Consider the following 23,120-nt stretch of genomic DNA (forward strand, 5'->3'; position numbering starts at 1 on the left):
GGGGGGGAGGGGAACCATTGTCTAATCCCTCTCTTTACAGATGATTGGTTGGCAACCTAGTTTATCTTACAGTTACTCTTCCAAACATTTCCTATGTTGTTCATTAGGTGAGCTAGTATCTGTCTGCTCTATACTATGTTAGAAATACTAATGCAATAGTATTTATTTCAGAGTGAAAGAATATACATAATTGCTCTTTATATAGAGGCATATGTGTGCAGTACAAGTAGGAGTGTAGTACAAGAATTTGTGTTATACAAGTAATCTAGTTGAGCCTAAAACCTGCAACATTACATACGTTAAAGATCTACTTATGGTACTTCAATTTTCATGGCTTACTTTATAAATCTTTCTTTAAGTTTAATTTTTTGATGAACAAGAGATATTGTAGGACGTGAACTATGTCATTCTATCTCAAAACCAATTAGTGATAAGAAAGACACACTTAAATCTTTTATAGTATTTGACATCACATATTCGGGCTTGTTTTTAAAGTGTTGTAGAGAGTCAAATTGTGGTCCCCAACATATATAATTTTATCAAAACCACTATACATAACTCTACCACAAAAGACATATGTACAACACAAAACTCAAAATTAAAAAAGGAAAATACTTATTCCACACAAATTGTTTTACACGGTTTTAAATATAGCTCAAAAAACAATTGAAACCATGACTTGAAGTCATGACTTCCAACTTGGAAATCATTTGAGTTATTTTTTGGGTTGTGTGTATTAATGATTTCCAAATGAAATCTGATTTTGGATTATTGCATTCACCTTTCTAAAGAGTTAAATTTGCTTGCTATAGTGATAGCAATTGGGATTGAGATATGGAAGATAAAAAGATTACTTTTGGTTTTGTATTCTACAAGGGTGATATTGTTTTTACATGGACTATTAAGAAGCAACCAATTATGATACTTTGCACTTGGGAAGCTAAATACATTTATGCTACTTCTAGTGTTTGTCATGCGATTTGCATTCGAAGTTTGTTAAAGGAGTTGCATATACCGCAAGAAATCTACAAAGATGTTTGTGGACAACAAGTCAACACTACTTCATGCATAAAATCCATTCTTTCATGATTGAATCACTCACAATGATTCAAGACAACATAATACAAGAAAGGAACTTCAACTTGAGATCATGAAGTAATATGATCAGGTTGTAAATATAACGATGTAGGACAAAATATTCAAATTAATTTCTGTAATTTTTATCTTAGGTATTTTTATGTAATTTTTGTTATTTTAGGTTTAGGTTATTTATTTCCTTGTTTTAGGTGCTTTTAATGTTGTTTGTCAAATTAGGGTTTTATATGCTTTCTTAGCTGTTAGGGTTTCCTAGCCGCCTTAGGGTTTCTAGCCACCCTAGGTTTTTTTTTTTTTTTTTTTTACTATTTAAACGATTGTAGCTCTCCAAAGGCAATTTAATTTTCAAACTATTATAATAAACATAGACTTTTTGTCAATTTTCTTCTCTAGTGGATTCCAATTTTATCGTCTTGTGAATTCAAGGAACCCCTTGTGGATTCGAGTTTACTATCATAAACTAATAGTTTAGTTTCTGTTCATCAAAGAGAGCATCGTGTGTGCTTTCTTCAGACTTCCGCGCATCATATAATCACCAAACCAATCAAGTTTGATATATTTTGCGAGCTACAAGCCTTACTAATTTGACTAGAAAAACAAGTTTAATGGGAGACATTAGATGTTGAACTTGTTTATTTTTATTTTTTCATTTTTTTATTATGATTTTTTTTAATTAATTAATATTTGAATGAATTCATATGAAAGACTTTCTTGAAGTTATGTGGAAAATTATGAATGTGGGGAGTTTATGAAGTAAATACATCTTGGAGATTTTTGATGTTATGCAATAAATAATGAAGGTTAAGAGAGTGCATGGAGGCTATATAAAGCCATTCCTTCATCAATTTGTATGCAACAATGAAAGAATTTAAATAAAAGACATGAAGTGTTATCTACCTCTTTCCTCTTCGTTCTTTTTCACTTTGTGTGCTTTGTGAGTGCGAGTCTCTTTAGTTGAGTAGTGTGTGAGGCTCACTAACTTTGACAAATATTATAATTAGAAGTGAGTGGGGTGAGATGGGATGGAATGGGGGGGGTGGTAAGAACCGAAGTTCAAGTCTCTAAGATGGAATTTCATACACATATACACATAAATTATGCTAAGATAGAATTTCAATCTTGTATAAAAAAAGAAAAAGAAAAAGAAAAAGTGAGTAACTAATCTGAGACTAAGTATACCAGCCAAGCCAAGAGCTCTAAAGGTACTTTCAACCTCATCTATACTGATCAGACGTAATTAATTTATTAGGCAGCACTTCTTGTAACTGACTATTACGGTATTACCTGTTGTCAATATAACATGATATTGTTTTTGCAGGAAAAGGCAAAATCTCACCGGTAATTATTATCGCCATTGTTGTTACAATTGCTGCCTCTGCGGTGCTAGTCATTCTGGCCTACTGTTTCCTCCGGAGGAGAGCCAGAAAGAAGTCTGATGCTATAAATGAAGAGAGTCCCAAGCAATCTGATGGTTTGCTTAATTATCATGGTATGCTCATGCAAGTGCTTTTGTGTTCATACGATCATAATGTTTGTGGTAATTTGTCTGAAAATGATAAAGAATATATTGATTATCTAAAAACTCTCACCTCATCATATCTGCAAACATTGATCTCTGTAATGTTATCTCTCTTATGTTTGTTTATTTTTGGATGTTTAGCTGCAAGTGAAATATCAGCTGATTTAGCTGTAGAATCCTTGCAATTTGATTTTGTGACAATTGAAGCAGCCACAAACAAATTCTCAGATGACAACAAGATTGGTGAAGGTGGATTTGGAAAAGTTTACAAGGTATATATAATCGAAACTCATTTCTTGCATTTTTTTTTAATAACTCAAAATAAGCATACATAGAAAATTAACTGCATATAAATATACATTTTTTTTTTATAGAAAAATTTAAAATCTTTTGAAGTGGTGATTTTACAAATTATACGAAGTAAACTATTCTAGAGCCAGTCTAAGCGTTGGACACATCCTCAATATTAATCTCACCATTTCCTTACTGAAAAATATACTTTAAACACCTAAGTAATTAACAATGCAAGAATTATGAATTTAAACAATTAATCATGCACACAATATTGACAAATAATAAAAATAGTGAAGTGAAACCTTTCAAATGAAAAACCAGTACTAGGAAAAAATCAATCCTGTCAAAAATCACTATTAGAGGAAAAATTACATAGCTAGCAACTTACAAAATCTTTGCCTTGTCTAGACCTACGCAACCTTTGCAAACTCCTAGTTTGCCTTCCTACCATGATAGTCCCACACCGACTAACAACATGGTCCTAAATTGTCTGTTTGGAGGTTATTTCATTCAGGGTGTGCTACTTGACGGGAAGGAAGTAGCAGTTAAAAGGTTCTCATCAAAGTCATTGCAAGGCTTAGAGGAATTCAAAAATGAGATCATACTTATTGCAAAACTTCAGCATAGAAATCTTGTGAGGTTATTGGGATTTGGCATTGAGGGAGAGGAAAAGCTGCTTGTATACGAGTTCATGCCCAACAAAAGCCTTGATATTTTTATTTTTGGTTTGTTTCTTCCTACATTCTGTTTCATAAGCTTGATATTATTTTGGATTGCTTGTAAATTTATACAATTCACACTTATGCATGATGTCATTACTTAACATTAATATTAAATTTCAGATTCCAAAAGGCGCCCATTACTTGATTGGAAGACTTGCTATAACATTATTAGCGGGATTGCTAGAGGACTTTTATATCTTCATGAGGACTCCCGCCATTAAAATCATTCATAGGGACTTGACCCCCCCCCCCCCCCCCCCCCGCGGAGGGTGTTAGATGCACATTAAGTTCAACTAGAGTGTCAACAGTCTTGCAGTCGGTAAATCCAGCTCAAGATAAAAGGTCAAAAGCATACTTGGCTTGAGTAATATAAAGTCCATCTATGGAATTAGTGGTTTCAAGACCCAAGAAATAGCTAAGATGTCCAATATCTTTTATCTCAAATTGCTGACTGAAAAACTCCTTGAGTTCTTAAATGCCACTGAGGTCATCACTAGTTATGATAATATCATCCACATATAGGAGAAGCAAAATGGTGCCTTTATCAATGCGACAAAGAAATAAGGCAGAATCATAAGGACTGGCAGTGTAACACAAGCGAAAGATGTTGGAGTTGAACTTGGCAAACCAAACTCGTGGAGCTTGTTTAAAGTCATAAAGTGCATGTCGAAGGCGACAAACCTTGGTTGATTCAACAGAGAGATCAGGAGAAGGTTACATATAAACTTCTTCACTCAAATTCCTATTAAGGAATGCATTTTTAACATCCATCTGAAAAGAATCTCATTTATTAGTAGAGACAACAACTAAGAGGGTACGAACAAATGAGATACGAGCAACTGGAGCAAAGGTATCTTCTATGGCCTTTTCTACTCAACCTAGTCTCCTCTTGTACTCCGTGCATTCTCTGATGCTGATTAGGATGGAGATCCCACTGATCGTAAGTCCACCACTGGTTAGTGCTTTCTCCTTGGTTCTTCTTTGATTTCTTGGTGAAGTAAGAAACAAACCTTTGTGGTTCGCTCCAGTACTAAAGCAAAATATTGTGTTCTTGCAGATACCACATCTGAACTCCTTTGGCTATAATGGCTTCTTAAGGATTTAAGTGTGTCCAAATTCTCTACTACTCCTCTTTATTGTGACAACCAGAATGCCATTCATATTGCTCACAATGATGTCTTCCATGAACAGACTAAACACATCAAGATTACTTGTCATTTTATCTATTATCATCTTGTCCATGTTACTCTTATTTTCAGTCTCCTCTAAAGATCAAATTGTAGATATCTTCACCAAATCACATCCTAAGGGACGCCTTTGTGATTTGGTTGATAACCTCAAGCTGGTCTCACATCCACCTTGAGTTTAAAGGGGGCTATTAACGTATATAGTATTGTGAGCTTTAGGCCCAACAAGATTACTTGTATAGTACACATCCTTGTACTACACTCTTACTTGTATTGCACACATATGCCTCATATATAAAGGAACTCATGTATATTCTTTCACTATGAAATACTATACTATTGTATTCAGTATTTCTAACAAGATCAGAGCAATTATGTTTAGGTTAGAAACAGATCATCATAAAATGATTACAAAATCTATGATCCACTCTGTTTTTTTTTAGGGACAGGTCAACTTAGTATCACAATTTTTTTTTTCTTTTTCACAAGGCAAAAAACTATTTTAAAAAATTTAATAATGCATTGGTTTTTGTCGAGTTAATGGATTGAATTATTAAATGCACACCCATATCAATAGCAAAAAATAAAAGAGAATAGGAAAAATCAATGAAAGCCCAAAACATAACATCACTTAATATCCCATAAAAAAACTCATTTAATAAAATAAAATAATTAATATTAACGAAGAAAGGTGAAAGTGATACACAACATATACAAAGCAAACAACACCACAATAGTTAGTTAAGGGTTTGTTTGGTAACAATGTTCAAGTATTGTTGTTCAAAATAATATAAAAATTGTGATCTAAAAAGTGTTGTAAAATACATGTTTAAAGTACTTGTAATGTAAAAAATGTGTTTAATATAATATTTCAAATAACAACATTTTGGGGATCTTTTCTCTACTAGTAATTCGGTGGATTTTTCTAATTTGCTCTTGGTTGTGCAACCTAAGGTGACTCATGCAATGAATGAATGGCTGATTCGGCTTTTTGTGGATTGTGAAGTGAATGTAGCTTTGAAGCAAATGTATCCACTTAAGGCACTGGGTCTTGATGGGATGCTTCCTCTGTTTTGTCAACACTTTTGGAGCACTTGTGATGCGGTGGTCACCAAAACGGTACTTGATTTTCTGAACTTTGGTATTTCTCCACCCAATTTTAATGAAACTCACATTACTCTTGTTCCAAAAATTAAAGAGCCAAAGAAGATAATAGATTATAGGTCTATTAGCGTATGCAATGTTGTTTATAAAATTGCTTCAAAAGCTATTGCAAATAGGTTGAAAAAGTTTTTACCTTCGCTTATTAGTGATACACAGAGTGCTTTTGTCCATGGGAGATTGATTACTGATAATGTGTTGGTGGCTTTTGAAAATTTCCATCATATTAGCAAAAACAAGGGGGGCAAGATTGGGGAAATGGCTCTTAAATTAGACATGAGTAAGGCTTATGATAAGGTAAAGTGGGTTTGGCTTGAAAAAGTTATGGATAAATTGGGTTTTGCTGCCCAGATTAGGGATTTGATCATGAGATGTGTTTCTACGGTTACTTATTCAATTAAAATTAATGGGACTCTAAGAGGGCATATTACTCCATCTAAGGGAATCCATCAAAGAGACCCTTTGTCACCTTATCTCTTCCTTTTGTATGTTGAAGGCTTGTCTGCTTTGATTCAATCAGCAGTGGATAGAGGTCAAATGAAGGGTGTGAAAATTTGTAGGGGTGGTCCTAGATTGTCTCATTTGTTTTTTGCAGACGATAGCTTTATTTTTTGCAAGGCAATGGTAAAGGAGTGTGATGAACTACAACAATTGCTTGCTGTGTATGAGAAAGCTTCCTATCAAAGTTTAAATCATGCAAAATCATCTTTGTTTTTCAGTAGTAACACTTCAAGGGAAGTTTAAGAGGAGATAAAAAAAATCGGTTTGGTGCCAAAATAATTAAGAAACATGAGAAGTATCTTAGCCTCCCTTCTTTAGTGGGGAAAAATAAAAGACTTACCTTCAATGCCATTAAAGAGAAATTGGGGAAAGTGTTGGCGAGTTGGAAAGAAAAGTTGTTGTCCAAGGCGGGAAAAGAAGTTTTAATCAAAGTCGTGGCTCAAGCAATTCCGACTTACGCTATGAGTTGTTTCAAACTTCCGAATTCGCTTTGTGAGGAAATGATGGGGATGATTAGGAATTTTTGGTAGGGTCAGAAAAAGGAAGATAGGAAAAACTCATGGCTTAGTTGGCAAAAAATGTGTGAGCCTAAGTGTAATGGAGGATTAGGTTTTAAGAACTTAAAATTGTTTAATAAGGCTTTGCTCACGAAGCAAGGGTGGCATCTTCAAATGGGAGGTGAGTCTCTTGTTTATAGGGTACTTAAAGCTAAATATTTTCCAACAACTGATTTGGTTCATGCTTCGATTGGACACAACCCTTCTTATACATGAAGAGTTTAATCTCTGCCCAAAGCTTAGTCATTGAAGGTATGTGATGGAAAGTTGGTAATGGAGCAAATATCAAGATTTGGTAAGATAAGTGGCTGCCAAGGGTATCATCTCATAAAGTACTTTCTCCAAGGTTGTTTTTTAGTACTGATATGAATGTTGCTGACTTGATTGACTTAGGAACAGCAAGGTGGAAAACTGAAGTGATTGAAAACCTCTTTATTCCTCATGAAGCCGAATTGATCAAGAGATTATCTTGAGTGCTACTTTACTAGCAGATAAAATGGTTTGGGCTGAAACTTCTAATGGAAATTTCACTGTTAGAAGTGCTTATAAATTAGCGGTTAATTTGTTTACATCTGCAACCTATGAAACTACTTTTGATGGTAGTTCATTGAGGAGGTTTTGGAAGAAATTTGGTCTTTGCCCATTCCCCATAAGGTGCGACATGTGTGTTTGCTGTCATAATAAGGCTGAGAAGAATGGTCACATTATTTTGGGCTGTCCGAAAGCACAAGAAACTTGGCTGCTTCAAAATTACAACTATTGCCTTTAGATGTTCATCTTGGTTCTTTTATGGACTTGTTATGGTTTGTCATGATGACTAATGCAGCTGGAGAGGAAAAATGTTCATAGCTTGTAACAACTGCTTAGGCACTTTGGAGTAACAGAAATGAAATTCTTTATATATGGAGGTGAAGACAAAACAGGTCCGACCATGGCTCTTTGGATAGCAAATTACCTTCAGGAGTACTGGTCTGCAGTGGATTCATGCCTTCATGCTACATTAGATCCAGTACAGCACCTACCTGAAGCACAATAAGAACCTCTGCTCTCAGTCTGGTTTCCTCCTTCAGCGGGTTTATTTAAAATCAATATAGATGAGACTCTTTTTTCATTAAAGAAGCAAGCTGGGATTGGTGTTGTAATAAGAGATGTTGAAGGAAAATTAAAGGCAGCTTTGTGCAGAAAGATTAAAGCTCCATTGGGGTCACTCAAAGTTGAAGCTAAGGCCTATGAGGCTGGTCTGTTGCTAGCAAAGCATTTGGGGCTGTGAGATGTGGTGTTGTAAAGTGATTCCTTGATAATCTCTAATGTTGTCAAGCAGTTTACATTGTCACCCACTTCTGTTGATGCTATTGTGGAAGGCATTCATGAGTTAGGTGTTGAAACTGGTGTTGTTAATTTTCTCATGTACATAGGATTGGCAGTAAGCCAACTCATATTTTAGCAAGACAAGCTCAAAACCTTGTCAATGATGTAATTTGGATTGAAGAAATTCCTTGCTGTATTCAGCATACTCTTATCCAAGATGTATATGTATTGTGATAATGTTATAATAATAGTTTCAGTGTGTTTTCTTTAAAAAAAAAAAAAAAAATTTAGTACTATTTTCCTGTTCACTCTCTCCTTATTTTCTCTTGGCAAATAATCTAAAGATTTTCCTTCTCTGTCTCTCTCAATGCTCTTCCGCCCTCTCAACCCCAGGTCCCAATATCTTTGCTTCACATTCTTTTGTTGTCGTTGTTGTTGTTGTTGTTTTTTTTTTTTTCCTTTTTTTTTTTTTGTTCTAAATGTTTGATTTGGGTTGTGTTTTGTGGGTGGGGGTTAAATTCAAATTGGCTTTGTTTTTTGGGTTTGACTTTCTATTTCTATGGGTTTTGTTTTGTTGGTGGGGTTAAATTCGAAAGGGCTTTTGTTTTATTTGAAAGAAGAAGACCAGCAAAACGACAAACACCCAAAAAAAGAAAAGGAGGAAGACCACCAGTGGTCCGGGCAAAAGAGATAAGAAAACAAAGAGAGAAAGAAAAGTCAAACAATAGTAGGAGAAAACATTAGGTCCGGAGGTGGCGTAAAACCAGTGTTTTACGCCACCCAATCAGCCCACGCCACGTCAGAAAAAAAAAGCTCCAGCAATAATTCCTCTCCAAACAGCCAAAACCTCTCACGCCAGAAATCAGAAAAACCCCAAAAGCTCTCACTCCATTCCTCTGTTTCCTTCACGCCAAACCTCCATCACCGCCGTAGCCTGATCGCCGGAGCCTGAGCTTAAAGAAACAATAGATCTCAAAAAAAAAACAGCCTGCTCGCACGCTCACAGCTTCGTTCACAGCTTCCTTCATTCCTCTGCTTCCTCTCTTCCTCAACGCCGAACCTCCACCACCGCCACACAGATCGCTGGAGCAGAACCAGTTCGAAGAAGAAGAGTTCGCCGGAGCTTGGAAACAAACCGGAGCCGCCGTGGGCCACGATCCAAAGGTTTGTTTTTCATGATTTTCGCTTTCGGGATGTTTGAATTAGGAATGTTTGATTGGGGTTCGTTTGGTTTTTGAATTATTTTGGTTTTTCTATTTTCTGATTGCTTTTTGATTGCTGTACGTATAGGGTACTGCAAAAACTTCAGTTGAAGGTTTATTTGCTGCTAGAGATGTACAGGTAATCCTCTCCAGAGTTGGCTTTTTTATTTCTTCAGTTTTCAATTGGTCCTGAACCTGTCAAGACTCTGGTCCAAATGTTGCAACAGTTCAACTAGTGGTCATCTTATTGGTTCAGAAATTGTATTGATTATATATGTTGTGTCTATTAATTATTGCGTGTTGGATTTATGAAGAATTGGGATACATTCAAGGAAATTTTGAGAACTAGTTGGGGAAAATCTTGTATGAATGGAAGTGATGTATGTTACAATCTTTGTCATCTAATCAGTTTCTTGGGATGTCCCGTTTAAAGAGGAAAGAATAGTGCAAGAAATTAGGTTGTAGCCTTCTGTTACATTTGTATGTTAACACATCGTATTCTTTCTATTAATTCCATAAACTGGTTTAAGGTCTGTGTGTGTGTGTGTGGTGAGGGGTCAGAATTGAAACTCCAAATTGATAACTTTAAAGGATATATGTTGATAAGGAAGAGTCAGTTGGATTGTGAATTTAGAAGTTAATGTACTCATATTTCAGACTGTCCACTAAAAAGATTAGGACATTAAGCATATATGTGGGCTAGTAGCATTCTTCAAGTGGCTCAGGAGAGATGGTATCACAGTTTCTTTAATTTTTTTTAAATTTATCTTGGTAATGAAAAAACTGAGTAATATAATTAAAAGTAAATATAAAGTGCATGAGAGCCACTATATATATGCCTACTAACCTTGCTAGGATAGTATAAGTTACACCTATAGACCTATTGTATAAAAGTACAAGGCAGTGTGGTACTCAATAGTATGGGCCTACTCGATATATTCCAACAATCAACTTGAACTGAAGATGGGTTAAGAGATACCAAGTTTGGATGTATAATTGCAAAAGCAGCCTAGTGGAAGTGATTTAGTAAAATATTGGTGAGCTGATCAAGAGAAGCAATTGAGTGAATCTGTAGTGTCCTAAAGGATATGATGATGATAGAAAAAATGATTGGTGAGCTGATTAGGGAACTATAATAGCGGTACAAAGACTCAATAAACTTGAAGCTTAGATACAGTCAAAGATCTTTCTTACACATAACTAGAGAAACACTATTTTGTGCCATGACACAGCACTCTTTCACACCAAACAAACATAACAAGTGGATTGATTTATGTCGTGACTTTCACACACACTTCTTAGAACAATGAGAGGTTGAATATAATATGGACTGCATTTGCAAGTTGAATTTAATCGTAATTTGACTGACTTGACTGCTTCACTGTATGAAGGGCAGAGTTGAGTTTGTTACTTATTGTACGATAGGATTGCTGAATTGTTTCCTATATATATTTCTTTCAATTTTTCAATTTGTGTTTCCTTTTTTTTTTAAACCTTGACTTAAAACCTTGATTGAATTGTTTCCTTTTTTTTTTCTTGGATTTGTATTTCTTTCAATTTTGCTTCTTACAGGTGCCTTTCCGACAAGTTTACTTACCGTGGTTATTGAATTCTCTGCTGTCAACTTTAACCTCTAGGACACAGCTGGTATCATTTATTTGATAACTATTAAAATATTTTTAGTTTCAAATATAATTTACTCATACTTGTAATGTCAATTTTCTCCTACTTGTAATGTCAATTTGCTCTCTATATGTACCAAAGTGCAAATAAGGATGTACTTAGAGTTGTTTTATGTAATAAAGTTTATTGAGTGGAGCTATATGTACAAATGTACCAATGTACTTGGAGCTATTTGATAGCTGTTTTATGTTCTTGGAGCTATATGTACCAATGTCAATTTTCTCCTATTGTCAATGATAATTGTAATATTAGCGTAAAATTTTCCAATTAAATTTTAATTTTGTAATAGAACAAGTTTGCCAAATTGGGCAAGTTTAGTATTGTAATAGCACAAATTTTAAATGTATTCTTAATTGTTGCTTATGAATTTTTCTTTTCTTTTGTTTTTTATAGGTCATATTGAAATATAAAATTACTTGAATTGCAAAATATGAATTTTTCTTTTCTTTTGTATTCTTTTGTTTTTTATATAATGTTTAAATTGTGGTGGATAGACATAGAACCATCTTCTTTTTTGTATTTCCAACGTAAGGTCATCTTTTTTGTATATTGAACTATGGCAGGTTTTATTCTAGATGAATGTATTCTCAATTAGAAATTTCCAAAAGAAATGTGACAAATTTTATATCAAGATGTATGGTCAATCATTTGATCTTTTATGAATTAAATTGTGACAGGTTTTATTTCAGGTGAATGTATTCTCAATTAGAAACTTTTATAATAAAAAAATTGTGACAGGTTTTATTTCAGGTGAATTGCTATAGAAAAAATTGTGATAAGTTTTATTTCAAGTGAATGTACTCTCAATTAGAAACTTTTATAGAAAAAATTATGAAAGCTTTTTTTGTGACAGGTATTATTTCAAGGGAATATATTCTCAATTAGAAACTTTTATAGAAAAAATTGTAACAGGTTTTATTTCAGGTGAATGTATTCTCTATGTTTGGAAGTTCAAACACGGGAAACATAAACATTTTCTCATCTTCCCAATGTTTGACAAACTTATAACTTGATTCACTGTGCTGTACATGTATAAGCACCAAAGAAGAAATAACTATAGAAATGAGAAGTATTAACAATATATAACTGTAACTTGATGTATTCACTTGTAAAGACTCTAGCACAGATATTGTGGAAAACAAAGCTGTGAGTACAAATTTCAGATGGGATCAATGCTCCATCTTCAATGACAAATCATTACTTTTTGATTTTCTAGCTAATTCTTTGATGCCTACTAACCCCTACCCTACAAGCCCCAAAGAAAAAAAAAACAAAAACAAATTGGCAGCCATTCTCCTTCCAAACACTCCAAAAACAATCCTGAGGAGCAAAACTATGCCTCTTTTTCGACTGCCTTCCGATAATGCCAGATTCAAACAAAGGAAAGAAGAGGAGAATGCTCTTGAGCTAATCCTTGAAGATGATGTAAGACTTTGACTTCTTCTCCCATGCTTTGCTTGTTTCTTGGTGTGATAGCAGCTCAGTTACATCCTTTCCAATATTCACCATTTCTTGCTTCACCACCCTGCCACCAAAGTTACCAAAAACTGAATATGTAATTGATTCTCATGGCCATGTAGCACTAGAATCCTCCATACTGAGGTGATTCTTATTCTCAATGTTAGAACACGTGGGGCTGTAAAAAGATTTGAAAAACCTAGTGTTTGATGAATTTCGAAAGATAAAAATATGAACACACACATCAAAGCACAAATTTAACAGACCCTCCTCCTAATCTATTAACATTGTGTTTTTTTTTTTTTTTTTTTATCCTTGAAGATGATGTAAGACTTTGGCTTCTTCTCCCATGCTTTGCTTGTTTCTTGGTGTGATAGCAGCTCAGTTACATCCTTTCCAATATTCACCATTTCTTGCTTCACCACCCTGCCACCAAAGTTACCAAAAACTGAATATGTAATTGATTCTCATGGCTATGTAGCACTGGAATCCTCCATAGTGAGGTGATTCTTATTCTCAATGTTAGAACACGTGGGGCTGTAAAAAAATTTGAAAAACCTAGTGTTTGATGAATTTCTAAAGATAAAAATATAAACACACACATTGAAGCACAAATTTAACAGACCCTCCTCCTAATCTATTAACATTGTGTGTGTGTGTGTGTGTGTGTGTTTTTTTTTCTTTTTTATTTTGATAATCAAGAGTCTTTATTGAAAGAGCTGGAGAACCAGCAACAAAACAGAACCACACAGCCCAAACCAGCAACAATACAGACAAGGCTCTTAAAAGGGAGACCAACAAAAACAAACCAAAAGGAACCTCAAATAAGCCCCAGCCAGACAAAGCAACACAACCTACAAACCTTCAGAACCAAAACAGAACCACAATAGCAAAATTCATATATAGAAGATAAAGCTAATTTGTTTGCTTCCAAAATAGCAAGCTAGCAAGACTTCCCAAGTAGCATCAAGCATAAATGAATAAACACTAAACAAAATTTTGTTGTGGATACCAATGACTAATAAGTGCCCTTAATCTCCAGCAAACAAATACAAAAGCTTCAGCAACCCAACATACACATATCAATATTGCACCAAGTAAAACCCACATACACATGAATATACATACAAAAAAAATACTCCAGCAACCCAACATAAACTTCAAAAACCAAAATTTACCCAGTTCAAACCACAACAAAAGAAATCAGAAAAAACACAATATCAATCTTATAAGCATAATACAGCTATAGCAACCCAATAAAAATCCACTTGTGAAAAAGTAAAACAAATTTTCAAACTTTCAACACAATTGTCAGATTCTTCACAGCATGTTCCATTTCAGTATTCAATTATCATTTCCAAACTTGATCCCATCACATTGTACATCTAAAGCCAATTTATCTAACAGTCAATCTAACTTAATCAAATCAATCAAACATCCCTAATTCAAAAACCAAACAAACCCCAGATCACATCAAAACCCAACAAAGCATCTTCCATTAGAACAATACAAGATATGAACAAACACTCACCCTCTGTTCTCATCAAAAAGCAAATGCTCAAAATTTGAAACTTTCCGATGAAGCAAACAAAAAATCCGAACACCCAATTCGAAATCCAAATTGGAGAAAAGGGAAAATCATGAAAAACAAACCTTTGGATCCTGGCTCACGGCGGCTCCGGTTTGTTTCCAATCTCCGGCGAACTCTTCTTCTTCGAACTGGTTCTGCTCCGGCGATCTGTGTGGCGGTGGTGGAGGTTCGGCGTGAAGGAAGAGAGGAAGCAGAGTAAATGGCGTGAACCGGCGATCTGTGTGGCGGTGGTGGAGGTTCGGCGTGAAGGAAGCTGTGAATGAAGCTGTGAGCGTGCGAGCAGGTTGTTTTTTTTTTTTTTTTGAGATCTATTGTTTCTTTAAGCTCAGGCTCTGGCGATCAGGCTACGGCGGTGATGGAGGTTTGGCACGAAGGAAACAGAGGAATGGAGTGAGAGCTTTTGGGGTTTCTTTGATTTCTGGCGTGAGAGGTTTTGGCTGTTTGGAGAGGAATTATTGCTGGAGTTTTTTCCTGACGTGGCGTGGGCTGATTGGGTGGCGTAAAACACTGGTTTTACGCCACCTCCGGACCTAATGTTTTCTCCAATAGTAGAGAGCAAAAAAAAAAGTTGTCTGTGTGCCGTTCCAATCAGTGGGTCCAACGAATTTTAATATATTTATAACAATGCTATCCAAGATTGTTACTCAAAATGGAAAACTGCACTGAGCTGTTTCAAATACAGCGTTTAAACACAATAAATTGAAAATTGTAACTCAAACACCCTTAATTAAATATTCTTATCAAATGTTAAAAAAAAAAAAAAAAATAGACTCATAGTTTTCAGTGTTTAAACACTAAAAATTATGATTTTAACTTACTTACCAAATATTCCTAAAATTGTAAAATTGTGTGGTGTAGCAAATCATAATGTGAGAAACATGCAAATGTGTAACAATAATTAATCAACACTGTAATAAAACGTAAATGTACAAGTGTAGATGAAGATGTGATAAAATTTAAAAGTATGAAGTGTAAAAATCGAGGAGATAGAAATTGTGTATGGTTAAGAATAAATAAGAAAAAATAATTAAAAATGAGAAGTAAGTAATATGTGTCTATAACACTGTAATAAAAAATAATAAAAGGTTGAAAATTGTGTTGTATTAGACAGTGTGTTTAATCGAAGGAATCAAGCTAATGCCCCTGTCTGTAGTAGTTTTATTATAATTTTTTTTTTCAAATTTTAGTTCTTTTTTTTTTTTCTTTTTGCTCCAAAGATTATAATATATTATTAAGTTGCTCAAATTATAGACCAAAATTTAATTTTATTATCATAAAAAAATCCAAGGTGATCCCAAAAAATTATTTAAATATAAATAAATATAAAATTTTAAATTATTATATATAAAAAATTTTTTTCCAAGTTAGGCACCCTGGCCAGAGTCTTTTGGCTAAATATTGCCAAAATTAAAACATTTTTGCATTATAGGTACTGTTTGAAGTTTTTTGGCAAAATGAGGAGAGAGGTTGAATTTTGGCAACAGCGTTGCCGAAATTCAAGAAAAAGGAGGAGAGAGAATGAGAAAATTGGAGGAGAGAGAAAAACTCGAATTACGGCAATGGTATTGCCGTAATTCCTCTGCCCAATCTGCCCGGGTTTGTGCGTGTGAGGAGTGCAATGTGTGAGTGCCCCAAAAAAAAAAAAATCCCACAATTTCGGCAATACCATTGCCGAAATTGTGGGGAAATTTTTTTAAAAAAAAAATTTGTGGCAATGGTATTGCCGCAATACCATTGCCACAATTGTGGGGAATTTTTTTTTTTTTTTTTTTAAATTTGTGGCAATGGTATTTCGGCAATACCATTGCCACAATTGTGGGGAATTTTTTTTTTTTTTTTTTTTAATTTGTGGCAATGGTATTTCGGCAATACCATTGCCACAATTGTGGGGAAATTTTTTTTTTTTTTTTTTATAATTTGTGGCAATGGTATTTCGGCAATACCATTGCCACAATTGTGGGGATTTTTTTTTTTTTTAAATTGTGGGTTTTTTTTTTCAATTGTGGCAATCGCATTGCCGAAATTGTTTCAATTGCCGAAATACCATTGCACAAATTAAATAAAAAAAATATTCCCCACAATTGTGGCAATGGTATTGCCGAAATACTATTGCCACAAATTAAAAAAAAAAAAAAATTCCCTCACAATTGTGGCAATGGTATTGCCGAAATACCATTGCCATAAATAAAATAAAATAAAAAAATTTCCCCACAATTTCGACAATGGTATTGCCGAAATTGTGGGATTTTTTTTTTGGGCACTCACACATTGCACTCCTCACACGCACAAACCCGGGCAGATTGGGCAAAGGAATTACGGCAATACCATTGCCGTAATTCGAGTTTTTCTCTCTCTTCCAATTTTCTCATTCTCTCTCCTCATTTTTCTTGAATTTCGGCAACGCTGTTGCCGAAATTCAACCTCTCTCTTCATTTTGCCAAAAAACTTCAAACAGTACCTATAATTCAAAAATGTTTTAATTTTGGCAATATTTAGCCAAAAGACTCCCCTGGCCATAAGGGGGCGCGCAATTGAGACTAAGTCTAATCAAGAATGAAAAGCAGTAAACTAAAAGAGTCCAAATCTTCTGTCCCACTTTTCTTGTTCCACTCTATACTCCACCAATAAATACTTACCACATGTTCACCTAATTAATTAAATATTATCATTATTGACTTATTAATCCTACAGTTATTAATTAATAGTATCACGTGGCAAAACAGGGTGCTCGTGCAGTTTACCTTTCGGTCCACTGACGGAATCCGGAGGTGGAGGTTGAAGCCCTGGAAGTAGAGGTTGAACGCCAGGGGAAGGCTGGGGCGTCGTTGCTGCCATCTGGTAGAATGGGTACAATTCGTACCTAATATTGCAACTGGGAAAAACAATTCTGCCCCCTTGCTTTCCACTACAACACCAAGGAAGAAGTTTTATAGCGTCCTGAAGACAACCGTAGCAATCGGTGCCGGACAGGTCCGGTGTGCACTGTACAAGGTTGTACAGTGTTTGAAACGCAGATATATTCACTTGCTGGGTCCCAAACTTCTTAGCACCGGTTGGAACGTTCGAGATTTCCCTTGCCAACTCAGTCATCAACGCAATCATCGACGTGTTTAGTAACTGATTAAACTTGTCCTGATCCGTCACATTCTGGGTGTTTAACAAACCGAACATTGGTCTTTCGTCGACGGTGGTTAAGAAAGACCGGTTGGAGTAGCGCAAAATGCACTCATCGTACCATGTCAAGGCGACTTTTTGTCTTGAACACCGGTTGGTTAGCTCTGTCACCGCTGCTTCCACGCATTCTCGGCAGAGTTGACGGGTGATATCACCGCGACAGTTGGAAAGGCCATAGACAGGGTCGGAGGTGTTTCCGCCCTTAGTGGTGGCGTAGAAATCAACATTGGCGTTGGAGGAGAAAGAAGAAAGGAGGGAGTTTAGATTGGATTGGTAGATGCTATTATTGGCGCTGAAAGTGGTGTTTTCACATGCGGTGTTGAGATGAACAGGGTCAGCAGCATGAGCGGTAAGGCTGAGGAAGGTAAGAATGGAAAGGAACAAGATGGGAAGAGAGAAGGGATTGAAGAAGGAAGTCATTTTGATGAATCAAACTCTTCCTCTACGCAGTTATTATGTAAAGAGTTTATGTGGTGTTTTTATTGCATATATGTTTTGGGATTCAGATGTTTGGGGGGTACGTATGATGAGCAGTGAGGATGTACAGATCTACAGTTTAGGATGAGAGGTCTGCTCCACCAGGAAGTATACCCACTTACGAATGTACACTTCATCTCTCTCATAAGTTAGTGGGACCTACCACTAGTTATGAGAGAAAAAAAAAACATACACCCGTGATAGGTGTATTTTCTCTTACTCCACGCAAGTCAATAAGTCTAAATGGCATCGTGCTATGGCTTGACTTTTCAAATTTCTTGTAAATATATATTTTTTATTGGTAAATTTTAAAAATCTAATAGTTGATTTTTATTATTTTTTATGTTCAATGCATATTAAATTTTGCTCAAATTGGATACTATTTTCTATTCATTTAATAAATTTATTTTTTATACAAAATTTTATATTACAAGTATAAATTATATAATAAGACTATGCAATCTAACGGTTAAATTTTGAAAATTTACACTCAATATAAAAATATATCAAAATTTTGAAAAGTTTATCTTCAAATTAGTTTGGAGAAGAACGTTGTTCATAGCTTGATCAACAATATTTTCTATAAAAATGAATTCAAAATTTTCTTAAAATAGTCTATTAACAAATGTTTTAAAGAAATTCATTAATTGGATCCAATTATTAAAGGAAGCCCATCTCAGTTGGTTTCTAATGTCAAGTTTATACTTTGGTTTAACTATTCATATATGTGATACTATGTTATAGTCTTGGACCAAACCGCAATTATGTAGATGACAATGGATGGAAGAACGATCTTGAAAGAAATGTTAAATGTTAAGTGTGGGGCCAGCTATACAAGGTGGTATTGGTAAGTTTGTAAGGATTGGGCCTACGACCCAGTGGCCCAATCCGAGGACAACAATCCGTCCGAGGATGATTTAATAAGGGCATGATACGAATAATATAAGAAGAAGAGCTGAGAATTGCAAATGAAAATCCAAAATGTGTCAAAGGAGAAGATTCACCTTAGAACAATAGTCCAAGGTGGATGCAACTATCTGATTACCCTAGATAGTCCATAAGGTTGTACTGTAATTGAGAAACTGATATGGGATAGTGGAGGTAACAAATATCTTCTAACGTTGCTACCTCCACATTAAATGCTTCCCAGCTAACTCTCTGGCCGCATTAATGTGGAGGTGATGCCTGAACAGTGATCAAGCAGCCTTATGATTGCTAGTTGGGGATTCTAGAGAACGGGAGATGGGATAGAAAGGAGTTCTCAGGATAGAACCTACACGTGTACGGTGAAAGTAAGGAGAGGAATGTAGTATATAACACGAAGTGGAATGACATTATAGGGAGAGGCTGGAAATACAAGAAACGAGAGGCTTTTCCTATCAAATAGAACTAGTTCTTTCACCCACTCTCTAAAAATTTATTGTTTGGGCTTATTGGACCGTTTTTCCCTCTCATTTCTGGAGGCTTTAACAAATTGAGTCTCTACATTAAGTATTAAAATGACAAAAATTAAAATGTATAAACAAAAATGACAGTTAATCCAAACTTATAGGGTATAATTGTAGAATTTGGCATATTTTAACTATTAGTGTTTGAATTACTTTATATTTCTACCAAAGTTTAAGAGATTTAAAGTTTGTGTAGTGTATTCAAAAGTTTGACCTTTTTGGATATACACCATTGTAAATTTTTAAAAAAAATATTCCCTCTCTCTTCGCGTGTATGTTAAAAATACTTAGTATTTAAAAAAAAAAAAAAGGTTTTTAAAAATTTGACAACTAAAAGGGCATAGAGAGGTAGACGGGTGGAGATTGTATGGAATTGTGACGTAAGCATTGGCCAATTTGATTTTGCTCTTTCATTCGTCTATAGTGAAAATGCGGTCTTTTATAGCGTTTTGTCTATGAATCCTGGGTCGAGTGTTGAAACTCAACCACCCCCCCCCCCTCCCCCAAAAAAAAAAAAAAAATCCAATGTGAAGGTCTCGTGAACAAATTGATTTGCATATGAGATTTGGATTTTAGTCTTTTAGAGCACTCTCATCAGGTCTCTTAAATGTGCCAAATGCTAAAAATTTAGCACATTTGGCACATCAAACATAAAATGAATGTTCATCAGGTGTTCTATATCCTATAAATTTGACACACGTGAACAGTACCGTTCCATTTTTGGAACGGTACGGACATATATGCTATAATAAAAAAATGTTTTTTATTCAGTTATCTCTCTTCATTCATGACTCTTTTCTTCTCTCTCTTTCTTTTCCTTCTTTCTTTCTCCGCCTCAGTTCTTCTTCTCAGTTCTCACCTCTCTTCCTTTTTCTTTTTTTTCCTTCTTCTTTCTTTCTCCAGAACCTCCACCTCTCCATTTTCTTTCTTTTTTCCCTTTTTTTTTTTCTTTTCTGTCTGTGCCTTCTCTATCTCTTTTTTTTTTCCTCTGTCACTCTCCCTCTCTGTCTTTTTTTTTTTCTCCGCTAGGCCATTTCCGTTGAGATCGGCTGTCGCCATTGAGATCAGCCTCGCCGTGGAGTTCAGCCTCGCCGTCGCTGTTGAGATCGGCGTCGTCGTGAAGTTCAGCCTCACTGATGAGGCTGTCATCGTGGAGATCTCTGATTCTGATCTCACTTTTTTTTTTTTTTTTTTTTTTTTTCCCTTCAGTTGTGTAGTTCATGTGATTGTGATTATGGGTGAGTTGGTTCTTTTTCAAGCTCTTTTTTTTGGGATAGTTTTGTGTTGATTTTGGGGATTTTTTTTTTAAGGTATTATTGGGTGGTGGTGGTGGTGGTGGCTAGTGGATTTTTATTAGTGGTGGCGGGTTGTACCTGTGGGTGGTGGTGGCAGGCTGTGCTTGGTTATGGTGGTGGCGGTCTGTGCTGTGTACGGTGGGGTTTTGTTGAAGGTTTTGAGTTTTTGTTTTCCTCTTTTGTTGAGGTTTTTGTATTTGGAATTTGTTGGGAGGACCAGTGATTGTGGTTGTAGTTTGTGGGGGTGGTTGTAGCGGCGGTGGTGGTTGTGGTAGTGGTTGTAGCGGTGGTTCTTGGTTGGTGGTGACTGTCATGGGGTTGTGACTGAATATTGTTGGGTTTTGAGGAAATATATTATTTTAATGTGTTGAATATATTATTTTAATATTTAGAAAGGAGAACAGAACATCTGATAAACAGTCAATTGTAAAATGATGTGCTAAAATGATAAAGTAGGTATTTGGTGTGTTAAAATGGCATTTTTTATGAGAGAGCTGATAAGAATGCTCTAAATGACAGCCTTTTTGCCTATGGACAATAGAAGTTCTGCACTCATTTTTGTACCTTTTTTTTTCTACAAATTAAAAGATAAAAAAGAAGAAAAAAATTAGTTTACTAACATAACTTTTACCATAATTTATTTAAGTAGTCAATTATATGTGATCACAATAGGCTTTACAGTTTAAGTAAACGAGCTTATTGCCTAAGACCCACTAAGTAGAAAAAGACCTCTTAATTTTAACCAATAGAGTTATTTCTTTTATTACAATACTATTCAGTAGGCCCAAATATTAGCCAATAAATAAAATAATTTTTTTTTTATCAAAAAATAAATTCTACATCCACAACATTTTGCATGTTCATTACGCTTCTAATACACATATCAAATTTTGTGTCAATCAGATATTATTTACTATATGATTTATAAGCTTATATTTTATGCATATTATTAAACTTTAAAATTTTGAAATTTAAACAATTTATTGATGACATAACTATTGAACTTTAATTTTAGAAATTTTGCAAGAATAAGGGATATAAGAAGTAGATATAATCTAATGGTGAATTTGTCAACATTCACCTCTAATAAAAAAATATGGAATAAGGTTGTAGCTTAAGCCTACAACCAATTCTGTAGTTAAATTTTGTCCAATAATTAATATGACTACATATTTTAAAAATTTAAGTGTTGGTTTGTATGTTTTTAATGTTTTTAACACACATGTCAAATATTGTGCTAATAAGATATTATCTACTATTCAATCCACAAATTTTTTTTATACATGATTTTGATATAAACTTAAAATTTAAATATTTAATTGATGACATAGCTATTAATTTTTTATTTTCTCAAAATTTTGCAAACATGAAAGATATAATAAAGAAAATGTAATTCAATGATAAATTTATCAAAATTTACATCTAATAAAAATCTATCAAATAAAGTTGTAGTTTTAAGGTTACAACTAAATTTGTAGCAAAATTTTAGTGTTGAAATTCCTTTCCATAATAGATATTAAAATTCGTAGAGTTCGTTTTTGGGCCGAAAGAGTCTCTTAATTCTTGGGAAGGAGCCCAATATGAGGGCCTTTGTATTGGTTAACAACTTGCATGTGCGAGTCCAAAGGCCGAAGCCCAAGCATGCTATGCGCTCATATGAATCTCTTAGCTAGTCTAAGGTTGTTTCTCAAAAAAAAAAAAAAAACAAAGCTAGTCTAAGGTTCAGTCCAGTAGGGTATTATTTAAGGAGTGAAGAATTCTTTTCATTTAAGCTTCTATCTCATAAAAAAAAATATTTATATTAATGTATTAACTAATAAGTTAAGTGCATTGATTTTATATATTAATTATAGATAGATTGTGCACAAATTATTTATAAAAAATGAATTTATATGGTTATTTTCATAAAATTTATATAAAAATAAAAATATGAAATTCTTCCTCATTAAAACAAAATCATCGGAAAGGTATAAAAAAAGGTAAATACATCCAATAAAAAATATTAAAAATAATGGAAAGCTTGAAGTTGTTCAAATAATTAAATATTTTTTTTAATTCACTAAAGTGATATATTCATTTTTTTTTTATTATATTAATCTGAACAATTTATATTTAGTAAATCTTTTTATTAACATAATATATGTGTGTGTGGAACAAACATCGTAGTAGTCTAAATTTGTCTTATGTAATTAGACTCAATATTATTAGTGTAAATACATTTGTTTTTATGTAATAATATTTGTAGGTGATGCACTTATGAGTTATGTAAAATGAATTTTTATGATTATTTTTAATTGATTTAGGTAAGAAACAATTGATTTTGAAATACGCTTAAGTGAGTGAAAATAATTAAATATTTGTCAATTTCACTTAAGCAATTGGTTTATTTTCTTGATTATCCTCTCTCTCATAAATAATTCAATAATCCAAAATGTGATTGCCATATAG

General features: G+C 34.2%; 2 protein-coding genes and 1 long non-coding RNA gene across 3 annotated transcripts; 2 read left to right on the plus strand and 1 right to left on the minus strand.

The window, feature by feature from the left end:
• Window positions 1-834: 834 nt before the first annotated feature.
• LOC136062414 (cysteine-rich receptor-like protein kinase 10) lies at window positions 835-3,851 on the plus strand. Its single transcript, XM_065761423.1, has 5 exons — window positions 835-991; window positions 2,414-2,584; window positions 2,756-2,886; window positions 3,423-3,633; window positions 3,751-3,851. Exons 1-5 carry the CDS (start codon window positions 835-837, stop codon window positions 3,849-3,851), a joined length of 771 nt encoding a protein of 256 aa, XP_065617495.1.
• A 5,196-nt stretch (window positions 3,852-9,047) lies between these two features.
• On the plus strand, window positions 9,048-11,575 carry LOC112036339 (uncharacterized). Its single transcript, XR_010624162.1, has 3 exons — window positions 9,048-9,508; window positions 9,635-9,685; window positions 11,119-11,575. It is a non-coding gene; the product is annotated as an uncharacterized LOC112036339 (long non-coding RNA).
• A 5,397-nt stretch (window positions 11,576-16,972) lies between these two features.
• On the minus strand, window positions 16,973-17,872 carry LOC112036311 (cysteine-rich receptor-like protein kinase 25). The gene has a single exon (XM_024069120.2). The coding sequence runs from the start codon at window positions 17,870-17,872 to the stop codon at window positions 16,973-16,975; it is 900 nt and encodes a 299-aa protein (XP_023924888.2).
• Window positions 17,873-23,120: the final 5,248 nt, after the last annotated feature.

This window comes from Quercus suber, unplaced genomic scaffold (assembly GCF_002906115.3).
Source record: "Quercus suber isolate HL8 unplaced genomic scaffold, Cork oak 2.0 scaffold_412, whole genome shotgun sequence".
NCBI classification, from domain to species: Eukaryota; Viridiplantae; Streptophyta; class Magnoliopsida; order Fagales; family Fagaceae; genus Quercus; species Quercus suber.